At 36.5% G+C, this 12,108-nt stretch overlaps 1 protein-coding gene across 3 annotated transcripts in view; it reads right to left on the bottom strand.

The window, feature by feature from the left end:
• Nucleotides 1-12,108, bottom strand: part of stxbp1a (syntaxin binding protein 1a) — a 31,174-nt gene that overhangs the window by 3,212 nt on the left and 15,854 nt on the right. Inside the window, exons 6-19 of one of the 3 annotated variants that reach the window (XM_016548253.1) lie at nucleotides 11,543-11,646; nucleotides 9,638-9,786; nucleotides 9,273-9,357; nucleotides 8,689-8,819; nucleotides 8,274-8,378; nucleotides 8,099-8,159; nucleotides 7,626-7,691; nucleotides 7,437-7,517; nucleotides 5,846-5,984; nucleotides 5,633-5,742; nucleotides 5,431-5,532; nucleotides 5,264-5,349; nucleotides 3,037-3,191; nucleotides 1,549-1,708 (exon numbers count right to left, since the gene is read on the bottom strand). In XM_016548253.1, coding sequence (XP_016403739.1) covers nucleotides 1,599-1,708; nucleotides 3,037-3,191; nucleotides 5,264-5,349; nucleotides 5,431-5,532; nucleotides 5,633-5,742; nucleotides 5,846-5,984; nucleotides 7,437-7,517; nucleotides 7,626-7,691; nucleotides 8,099-8,159; nucleotides 8,274-8,378; nucleotides 8,689-8,819; nucleotides 9,273-9,357; nucleotides 9,638-9,786; nucleotides 11,543-11,646 — 1,484 coding nt within the window. In that variant the 3' untranslated portion in view covers nucleotides 1,549-1,598. The remainder of the gene's footprint in view (nucleotides 1-1,548; nucleotides 1,709-3,036; nucleotides 3,192-5,263; nucleotides 5,350-5,430; nucleotides 5,533-5,632; nucleotides 5,743-5,845; nucleotides 5,985-7,436; nucleotides 7,518-7,625; nucleotides 7,692-8,098; nucleotides 8,160-8,273; nucleotides 8,379-8,688; nucleotides 8,820-9,272; nucleotides 9,358-9,637; nucleotides 9,787-11,542; nucleotides 11,647-12,108) is intronic. The other 2 variants (XM_016548255.1, XM_016548254.1) reach the window with 2 other exon arrangements.

The following is a 12,108-nucleotide window of genomic DNA, read 5'->3' as shown; positions in this document are numbered from 1 at the left end:
TAATGCTTCAGAGAAGATCATAGATGGGTTAAATGAATATTCCATGATCAAAACATGTTAATCTCTATCAACAGCATCTTTGATTACCACAGAAAACAACCTGGCTCATCCATTTCTGTGTCAAAACCTGATCAAATTTGTGCTGTAACGCTCTTACAATGGAAGTCTATGGGGCAAGGTATTCCAAAGGGTTTAAAAGACTAAAATAGTGTATATAAACGTATACAGACAAGGTATACATCAAATGTTCATGTCTTATGGCTGTACTTTCAGAACTGTGTGTACAGTATCTGAATATTATTATAATGCAATACCCCATAGACTTCCATTATAAGAGCATTACTGTAAACATGAGTTTAGAAAGTTCTTCCAAAAGAGTTAAAATCATTTCCTGGGGTAATTGAGAGTATGTCATAAACACATTCCTGTAAGAGCTAATGGTAGGTTTTAAACAAATTACAATGAGAAATTCATAACATTTAATGTAACCACAAGCCTGCACACACAGGAATTACAGTCTTGTAATATAAAGTGTTGCTAAGCTTGTTCAAAACATCCTCTATTTTTAAGTACCAGTCATGAACCACAAATTGCATTGATTTATTAGCATGAGGCTGTTGTGGTCAGCTTTATAATCAACTATTTAATAGGCTAGTAAGTTGTTTTTAATGCAAAAAAAAAAAAAAAAAACGGGCCTGGGGTATAACATGAAGGTTTCTGAAAAATGATGTAAAGGGCCCAAACAAGTTAGTTTCAAAATGTTAGTGTTTGGGAGAAGCGTTAGTGCTAAAGCATATCTGAAGAACACGGCTACATTTCAAGCTTTGGCATCTGCAGAAGAATTATAAAGAAGGAAAAGAGCCAGTCACTGTCTGGCGGAAGTCATTTTAACATATATTCTTTGCAGACGGCCACTTGGTCATGTAGACGTGATGTGAGGTAGTTTGAGGAACTAGATTAAAAACAAAATCAAATTATCCTGCAATTGGCAACAATTACCTCTCCAGAGGGGGAAAAACAAAGTTAATATGAGTGACTGTCTTAGATTGTTATTCAGAAATAATCGCAATATGGTGAATCTTAAGGGTAGATTAAATCTGCGGGAAAATTAAGCTTTAAAAAATAATGATATTTAGAAGGGCAAATGGAGGAAGCCTTTCCTCGTCAGAAGAGGAGACTCCATTGAATTAAAAGGTGCATAGTGAGGAGAATGCAGTTTAATCCACCCAACTGAGAGGATGCGGTCAACAGGGATGGGGTCAGGACTCCTACTGCATCTGTCACTCAAAAAAGGCTCCGCCCACTGCAGTTCTGAATGAAGCGTTCAGCCGGCCAATTGTTTCTCATAAGTGGAGGCATATCAATATTGGCGGGTCCCAGTAGAAGGCGGAGCCTGAGTGAGACTTGCAGATTGGAGGCAGGAGCCGGACACCCATCCTTGAGGCGTGGTGGCGTAGTAAAACAGTAAAGTGTGGTAACAGGAGCAAGAAAAGAAAGCCCTTGTGCTGTGGGGGTTCAGAAAGGGTTTCTTTGTTCGGCTGCCTTTACTTTGTCAGAGTGTGATTTCTCTCTCCCACCCTTCCCTCTTTCTCTCTCTCTCACTCGTCTGAGGGGTCAGGGTCCTCAAAGGACACCCTAGTGGATTCTCGGAAGTCGGGGTGCCGCAGGTCCATTAGAAATTTGGTTGGGGTGAGCGTGTGAGTAGAACCTGCGGAGGAACAAAGGTGGCTTCACGCTCAGAATTAATCTCACACCGCACCTCACGTTCTTTCAGCACCGTTAATATTTATGGGGACAAAAGAGGGTTAAATGCCATTTCCATCATCTGTAGATCGTGATGTTTCAGAAATATCATCCTAGAACCCCGACAAAAAATGATTTTTGGAAGCTCTTGTTGGATGTATCGGTGATGGAAAACTCAATAACTGTTGGGCCTCCTTCAATGAACTAAATGAACTAAATTAGAAGTACAGCCAATTGTCCCATTGAGGTCCTTCAGATGCATTGTTCATCTCTAATAGACCTCATGCTTGGACAAAATTGTGTAAGTCGCCCAAATCCACCAATTAGAAATTCAGTGTTAATGTAAAATCGTCAATGCTCAAATTGCTTCTGGAAAACAACAGACTGATACTTTGCTTTACTACATACTTTAAAATTCACTTCTAAAGGGGCGTTCACACTGACAGTAATTTGCAGCAGCGGAGTGACCAAACGTCCATAATCTTAATCAGAACTCGTAATTCCTTTAAAGGAATAGTTCACAAAAAAATGAAAATTTGCTCACCTTCAGGCCATCTAAGATGTAAATAAGTTTGTGAAATTTAGCATTACATCACTTGCTCACCAATAGATCCTCTACAGTGAATGGGTGCCGTCAGAATGAGAGTCCAAACAGCTGATAAAAACATCACAATAATCCACAAGAAATCCACACAACTCCAGTCCATCAATTGTGTGTTACTTGTGGTTTATTGTGATGTTTTTATTAGCTGTTTGGACTCTCATTCTGACAGCACTCATTCACTGTAGAGGATCCATTGGTGAGCGAGTGATGTAATGCCAAATTTCTCCAAATCTGTTATGATGAAGAAACAAACTCATCTACATCTTGCATGGCCTGAGGATAAGTGCATTTTAAGCAAATTTTCATTTTTAGGTGAACTATTACTTTAAGAGCAAGTTTAAAAGACGATTCTAAACACAAGTGCACATCTTAAACATAAACCCTATCACACGCACACAAGACACACACAAAGAAGAACTTACGAACATAGACTTATGAACACAGCAGAGGCTCACGACAACTCAACTGCAATTTAAAAGCAGTTAAAACATCACAGGCACAAAATACCGTACAAGACAAGAGCACAGGAAAAATATACAAGACAGATTTGCCAGTCTGATTAAACATATCATACAACAAAAACACATGTATAGTTAAAGCTAAAGATATCAATCTAAGGCTTTAAAGGGTGGTTGCTTAATAACTCTTGAATTTACAGTGACTTTTAGCAGTATCCTCTGCAGACTCACCAATGATGGCCTCCCATTTGCCATTGGCCTGTGTGACCTCATAGGCACAGCGCATCTCGCTAAAGGACACGCCCCCAATGACGAAGACCATGATGCGCGGGCCTGTACGGTACTCTCCAGGGGTTTTATTCTTGTGCCAGTGGCCATATCGGGCACTGCCATGAAAAGAACACATGAATGCATGTCAACTTCTTTTTCAAACCAAAAGACTGAAGTATAATTGATGTTTTGCAGGGTCATTTGAAGGTATTTGTTGTTGCAGTACCATTTATGACCTTCTAGTGGCAACAGTTAGAGACTACACAGTTTTTTTGGCGTTTCAGACTAGTGGAAAGAAAACATCCAAAATACACTTTTAAGTGCTTATCTGTTTGCGTCTGTAGATTTCAGTCACAATACATATCTTTAAAGGCCATTTTTCTCAGATTTAGATTTAGGAGCCACAGTCTCCACTTCAGCAGCACTTACATACACCAAATTTTACAGTTTTATTCCTATCTATATTCTGAAGGTTTTTACAAATTGGTTTGTTCATAAATCATTTGCCTGATTTTATACATTTTATTATTAAAAACCTACACGTTTTTGTTTTTTCTATTCTTTTTTTTTTTTCTTCAATTTTTTCTTCTGGCTCTTGACAGTATTTTTTTATTTATTTGTGTGATAAAAAGAGATATCCAAAATCCCCTCTTTAAAAACATTTGACTTTGATATATCAACAACCTGGTTTAGTTCATATTTAATTATTTAATGCTTCATTTGCATATTTAAACAACTGTTTAGAAAACTTGCGATACAAAAAAGGCCTAAATTATGGCATATATCAAAGTACGATGTTATTTGCATATGATAAAACCAATGAAACAGAGCATTCCCTTTAAGGGATATTTCACCCAAAAATGAAAATGTTATCATAATTTACACAGCTGCTGGTAGCCACTGACTTCCATAGTATGAAAAAAGAAATACTATGGAAGTCAATGGCTACCAGCATCTGCTTTAGCTACCAACATTCTTCAAAATGTCTTCTTTTGTGTTGAACAGAAGAAAGAAATTCTTACAGGTTTGGAACAACTTGAGGGTGAGTAAATGATGACAGAATTTTCATTTTTGGCTGAATCATAACTTTAAGGAACGGCAGAGTTATTTGCAAGCATAATGAGGGGAAATCAGCGTGAACACTGGTGATCTTGAGTCTAATCAATAGCTACACAATGGGACCCATCAGCTCCCAGCTCTCCCTCTGTGGGAGTCCGGGACGTCGTGCTTTGCCTCTGCTACTGTTTACAGGAGCTGTGCTAGCTTGTTTGTCCTGAAAGCAGAACAGTGCGGCGGGATCATTACTGCTGACCCTGCAGAAATATACCAGTTTCCACTGCTTCTGAAAGAAACTTGGTGTTCACCCCCACCTCACGTCGCACCACCCACCAATCACGGTATTGATCTTAATGTTCTCCCCACCCCTTGGTACAAAAATGATTATCGATCCAAGATGCTTCTATCTTTTGACTTGTGCAATACAAAAATGCATGAATACACCTGTGTATTGGGATTTTGTGTGTGTGTGTGTTAGAGTTGCCTTTGAAATTCAAATTCTAATAAATTTGAATGTAAAGAAGTGTAATTGAAACGGTTGGATATTTAAAGGAGTTTAGTATAGTATAGTTTTCATTCATTTAAAATTAATTTAATTTTCTTGGGTTTTACAATTGAGATTATGATGAAATAATAAAAAAGATAACACTTTACAATAGGGTTCCATTAGTTAAATTTAGTTAATGCATTAACTAACAATGAGCAATATATTTGTTACATTATTTATTTATTCATCCTTGGTAATGTTCATTAATAAAAATACAACTGTTAATTAAATAAAAATTTTAAACTTTTTTATTTTAATTATGTATAAGTACATGTTCAAATTAACATTAAGTTTAATAAGTGCTTTAGAATTTTTGTTTTATCTAATTTTGTTAACTAATGTTAACACATCATTCCCCAGAATGCCCTAATATATCTCTAATTTAAGTCTTCAAATCAGACCCAAATAACATAAAGCCGGTTTACAAGACAAAACACCTGCAAAATCATCTCTTTTTGTTCAGTCAACATAATTTGTTTAATTTTTTTGCAGTTTGGTGAAGTCCCCTTCCTGTAAGTGTGGCCAATTCGAATTCCTCATTATTTGAAAGGGAGCCTGAAAATCAGAGTTGGTGAGCGTACGTACCTGACTGCAGAAGTGCTGAAGGAAGAAGACGAGCGTGTCGAGATGTACGGATAATGTTTGGTGTCCAGCTTTTCGTCGATAGCATCCTGCAACCACATTCACAAACAAGGTAAGACCACACAGTCTGCGCACAGTTTCTCTGTCAAATTCTATAGCTCAGGACTGACCTCTATGATATCCTTGATGAGTGGGGTCCAGCGAGAAAGCTGGTAGGTCTGCTCGCTCACACGCTCCTTACGATCGAGCTTCTTGCCTCTGCGGAGAGTAGACTGCAGAAACAAAGCAAAAACGTCAATGGCAGGTCAGAGAAACTGCTTCAACAGCCAAGCAGACTTAACCGTTGCTTAGGACAAGAATCAGATCGCGTACATCTGTGATGATTGGGACACCCAGATGAGCCATATTGGTGATGATCTCACTGTCCTCAGGAGGGATCTGGGCGTGTTGAATCAGCTTGTTAAGGTTCTCCTCCGTGATCCCTGTTTTGCAACATATGCACACGCAAAGCCACGTTACAAAATGGCTGATCAGGGCAATGAAACCCAAACTGAGGTATAAAATGGCTGCCAAAGAGTCTCTAACCGTTCTTCAGGAAAATATAGAGCAGGATGATACGGATCTTGTCGTAGGTGCTGACGTTGGCGTCCAGCAAGATCGGCACGATGGCTCTCATGGGGTCTTTAATCTTTTCGCCCTCTGCGTCTGTTCCCATAGCCAGATCCTGCCGGGTGACAGAGCACAGTTCATAAATTATGCTTAGCACACTGGAAGCAATAAAAACTAAATGATGTGATGCTTTCAGATCATTTTAGAATCAATACTAATACATTTCTTACTGGTTAGTAAATACTAAAATACTAAATAACAGATACTTGTTCTTTCACTTGCATGAATTTACCATAGTTTATGAATAGTCAGTTTTAGTCACCATAGTTTAGCTACTGGTAAAACCATGGTTTGCCCTTCATTATCATAGTTAGATCAATTTAACCAGTGACGCATCCTGGTGATATAGACGAGGTGGTAGCATTCTTTGCAGACAGCTTTTAGACATGCACTCCATACTCTATCGCTCATTGTGGCAGTTTCATTGCACCTGCTCTCCGCTCTGTTCACCCCCTCATTGAAAATGAATCGTGACCTAGTGGGTAACTTTTCCGAGCAGCTCCTGTGTTATGTCCCCCCACCGCCATAGAAATAGAATGAACGGCCCATGAGAAATGTCTTTTTTATCTACTAGAAGCCAAAAATGGAGGAGGTATGGATGATTATAGCACTGTTTAGTAGTATTACAGTCAAATTAATTAATCAAATCACAAAATAAAATGTGACCTGGCTCGTAAAATATATCCAAGGATATACATTTGCAAGTTTAGTAGGTTTATATATAATATATATATATTATTTCACATACCGGACTTTCCAGCAAATAGACGAACCAACTAACTAGTTAGACCATTATGTTTGAAAGAGTGATTAATCAGCTTAAGTTTTGCCATTTTTTACTTTATATAACTATGTTTGGCTGATTAACAAAAGCTCCTGTTTTTTTAATAATGCATGTGGATAATGTACATTTTCTGTTTTCATATTTATATGTATGTATATGCAAGTTAATTTTTATTAAATATTATTTACAAATCATTTGCAATTATTAAATCTTTTTGATTGGTTTATTAGGAACAAAGTACATTTGAAATCCAGATTTTTTTTTTATTAAGACAACAATTAAAACAATTAAATTGTTTCCAATAATTGGCTTTTATATAATAATAATAATAATAATAATTATTATTATTATTATTTTATCTGAATTATATATATATATATATAATTATTATTATTATTTATTAATTTTTTTATGGCTTTTATATGAATTATATATATATATCAGATTTTAAGGCAAATATTTTTTACATTTTAATATTTAAAATATTTTAGCATTAGTTTTGAATGGAATAAATAGTTAAAAAAATGGAATGAATAATTTTTTTTAAATTTAATCAACCTCATATTATAAATAATATAATAATAATATCACATATTGTGAATGTTAAAATAATTGTGTGAAACATATTTAATTAATTAATGAAACTTAGGTGCATATGCTACTGTTTTTTTTTTGTCACAAAACTCCTATCCTATCCTATGTCTGTGTCTGGTGAAATTGTACCTGCTCTACACGGCACAGCTTGTCCACGGTTCCCTGGTAGTGCTTCATGCAATCCTCGGCCAACTGCAGATGGGTCGAGTACTAAAGGGGCAGAGATTTTAAGGGTCAATGAGGTAAATATCAGATCTGCATTTCCCCATGAGGAGTCTCTTGTTTGGCTGACTGCACATGCGTTTTGACCTCTCTCACCTTGCTGAGCTCTTTCTGGTACTGTGGCATCTTCTTCAGCATTTGAGACAGGTCCCTCATGGTGGTCTGGAAAAAACACAGGACTTTCTCAGAAAGGAAAACAAAAAAGGTCAGATACTGCCTCAAGACACGTCTCAGATCCAGTAGGCCAAAGTAGGTACACAGATACGGTGCAATATAAAATCTCTTATGGTTTATCAGACCATACACTATTGCAAATAGTACGTCACAGCAGAAATGTGTGTGTTTATGTGTGTTTGCTTGTGCTGTGTCAGTAAGTCAATCAATACTAATCCTGCTGTAACCTCAGAGTGCTTTCACATGAGTCAGCCATCATCACGGTTTGGATTTGGCTGGCAACGTAATTTCATCTGCCAGGCTATCCTCCTTCGCCTACGCTACACTATTCTCTCTGTTCTACTCATTTATTCTCTGCTCCAGGCCCCTCCCCCCTCAGCCGGACTCCAGCGTACCTTCTCTCCAGTGTTCATCCGTTTACTGGCAGAAAATTCCTTCAGGGAGCGCGTCACCTCCCTGCCAGCGAGGGAAATGAGAAAGGAGGGAGAGAACAGGGATGTCACCATTAACAGACAGAGAATATTACAGGAAAACCAGAGCTTAAGGCCAAAAATGTACGGTTTTACTCACTGAGAGACCTCAGCAATATGTTTGTGCCGTAGCGCCACCCAGAGGTCGTCGTCTTCATGCAGTAGCACTTCCTTCTCGCAGTCTCCCATCCCACTGGTGTCATACCTACCAGATACAAAACAAACAAATATTTGTATATGATATACTCTATATAACCATCCTTGGCCGATTCATTATAATGAAAGTATTTGCTAATAATGATCCCTTTGTAATAATGCACATGCATAATTTTCTATCAAATATATTTAAAAATATTTTTAATTACATATATTTTACATATTATATATATTATTAATATTATTTTATATTGTATTTTATTATAATATATTTATAGAACATATTATCATATAATAATTTAATATAGTCAATACTATTTTAAAATAAGTTTAAAAATATATATATTTATTTCACTTACTTGTAGACATCATTCTCAATGGGCAGCAGGTCATAGGCCATAGCCTGGAAGGTGAGCTCGTGCAGGACAGGAGAGGCAGGGTCGAAACCTCGGTCCAGAATAATGAGCTGGGAGCGAGCCTTGTCTGGACCCTGCAGAGAGATCAAAAAATCTAAAAATGTACTCCATGATTAGCACAAACCGTTCTTTGATTAACAAAGCCCCCCACAAACATAATAATAATGTGGGCAGGAATAAGGCTGAAAGAAGCAGCTTTAATTTCTTAATATGGAAGTCCTGAAGTCGTTTCAGAGGAAGAATAAGTTATTACATTTTGGTACAGATTGCACAAACAATGATTGATTTATTGATTGATTTGAGTTTTTGGTTTCATGCTTGATTTCTTTGACTTTAACCTCTGACAACCCTAATAGTCATAATTTCTGTTTTATGGGTTTAACAAAATCAAAATCTTTCCAAGAACCCTCTGAAAGCTGCTTATGTTCCCCCTGAGGTACATGTACCCCTTGTTCTAGAGTATTCCTATGTACATGTATTAACTCCTGTCTCTCCCTGCAGTGCAATAACTGAGATGTGTCTCTCACCTCCCCCATTGTGGGATCATCTGCCTTGTAGGCGTCCAGTTTGTCCTGGAGCAACTGAGCCAGAGTGGCATTATCTTTATACTCCCTGTACATAGAAAATCAGTGTATTAGAACAGACAGACAGAACATTAGACAGCTCTGTTGATCCTGTTGCCACTTCCTGAAATCTGATTCAGAGACGACTGGGCATCTGTCTTCTACACTAGTTCCTGCTGTAAGTGTGTTGGATAAATATGATTGCACATGAAACAGCACCATCGAAACAGATCAGATATAGGAACAGATCAGTTATAAAGATGATAGTTGAAGACGCTACAAAATATTAAGAGGCAGATGCAGTTCCATCGTGGCCCCTCATGCCTTACCCTCGGTATCGGACGGCAGGGTATTCCTTCAGTGTGGCACACAGAGTTGCCAGCTGCTCGGCCAACCGTTCCATCACAGAGTTCTTCAGCTGTGTCTTATGAGGGCTGTAGAAACTCTGCAAGGCATCAGGATTGTCCAAAGAGAACACCTAAACACGCACATACACACATTCATACTTCTAATAGAGCAATAATGTGGACAGGCAAAGTGATCAGCTGACATTTTGCGTCTTTTTGCTTTGCTTTTATGTGCGGGTTAATCTAAAACTGTGCTATTACATTTACATTTACATTTAGTCATTTAGCAGACGCTTTTATCCAAAGCGACTTAAAAATGAGGACAATAAAAGCAGTCAAAACTAACAAAAGAGCAACAATATATAAGTATATATATATATATATATAACTATTATAGTTGAGTAAAAGTGAAACTAAATTTAGAACCATAAAAAAAAAATTTTTTTGTTACTTAAAATAAACATGAACTGAAATAAAATTCAAAACTTTTATTTCAGCAAGTTGCCAAGGCAACTGTACTAAAATATCTAAAACTGAAATAAAATGTATAAAAACCATAGACAGCATAGAAAAAAAACTACTAAAATTGCAAAAACACAATAAAATGACTAAAACTTTAACATTAAAATGAAAGCGGAAAATATAAAAATAAAAATATCAATAAAAACTATAATAGTATCTCAATTATACAAAAATAACACTGTTCTAAAGTACATTTATCACTATAATAGACCATGAGTTGCATAGAAACCCCCCAGAAAAAAAGCAGAAAAACTAAATAAATTCTATATAACAATTCTATAACAATGCAGTTTCTATTTTCAAAGTATTTTTTAAATGTTTTATTATTTGCTATTATATATAGAAATCTTTTATACTCTCCAAGGCTGCATTTATTTGATCGAAAAATACAGTAAAACCAGCAATATTGTGAATTATTATTACAATTTAAAACAATTACTTTCTGTTCTGATATATTTTAAAATATAATTTATTCCTGTGACGCAAAACTGAATTTTCTGCAACCATTACTCTAGTCTCCAGTGTTACATGATCCTTCAGAAATCATTCTAATATGCTCAAGAAACATTGGTTATTATGATCACTTTTGATTCATTTAATGCATCCTTGCTGAATGAAAGCATTCATTTCTTTAAAAAGAAAAAAAAAACGTAGTCACCCCAAACCTTTGAATGGTAGTGTATGTTTTTCCATATTTTTCTATAAATGAATAGATTATACATTTCTATAAATAAATACATTTTTATGATTTTGTCTGAATGTGACTAAATGTGTTCCTCTCTACTTCCTGTTTCCAAACTAGCCTGAGGAATGAGCCTTGAGTTAGTGAGTTGTCTCCAGTCTGTGCTTTCATTCCTTTCCTTCCTGCCTTTGTGTTTTCCTGTGGCCGAATCCGTGCTTTATCTCTGACTGTGTCAGACAGTCTATCTGTATAGGTCTTCACAACCACCCCTCCCCACCCCCTATCGGCACACACAGGGTCACATGACCATCCTTCTGTTCAGCAGATGGGTTCCCCTTGATGCTTGTTTTCTCTCATAGCCTCCTCTGATTGGCCGAGGCTCTCTGTGGATGCTGCGTCGGCCAATTACGCATTGCTGAACGAGGTGGGTTTGCGAAGCATTGAACAGCAGCATCACGCCAGGAGAAACGCACTGCTCCTCTGACTCCACTGAATTAATCATAGCAGACAGCCTAAGCAGCAAGGCATTGTGGGCCAGACTGCATCCCCCCAGCATCGGAGCTGTTCTGGAACACTCTATTTCTGCATTCACTTAGTTGCTTCTGGATAGTTCTCTATACGGATAGTCATTATTCCTATATATTTATATCTCTCACTTCCTCTCCCCTCCTGAAATGGCTCACCTGGGACTCATAGGGCAGGAAGGCGATGTTGATCTCAGTTAGGGTTTTAATGGTTTTCGAGGCACGGCTCTTCACCACTTCATTAAAAAGGGGGTCCGGGCAAGCTGTAAGAAACACATGGGTAGTTGACATAACATTTCAAGCAATGACAGCAGTTTATTGAGGTTTTGACATGTTATACATTATAAAATATTTCCAAAATCACCTGCAATACTTCTGCAATTAAATATTGCAGCTGATTTTCTATTGGAGATTTTTTGCATATTTACACTTTTATATACAAAATATTTGTAAATTTATATTAAATAATATATAAATGTATAAATAATATATACAGTGTGCAATATATATAATATATATGCAATATATACAAATATATGTTTAACGTTAATTATATATATATATATATATATATATATAATTTCATGTCAAAAATATATAAATAATGCAGTTTATATTTTCTGAATATATTTTAAATGTTTTATTATTTGCTACTATATAAATTTGCTATTATATATCTCATGCTCACCAAGGCTGCATTTATTTGATTAAAAATATAGTAAAAA

Source organism: Sinocyclocheilus rhinocerous, unplaced genomic scaffold (assembly GCF_001515625.1).
Source record: "Sinocyclocheilus rhinocerous isolate Xijiao unplaced genomic scaffold, SAMN03320098_v1.1 scaffold192, whole genome shotgun sequence".
NCBI lineage: Eukaryota > Metazoa > Chordata > Actinopteri > Cypriniformes > Cyprinidae > Sinocyclocheilus > Sinocyclocheilus rhinocerous.
The sequence above is the reverse complement of the archived record's forward strand: the minus strand, read 5'-3'. Positions and strand labels throughout refer to the sequence as shown.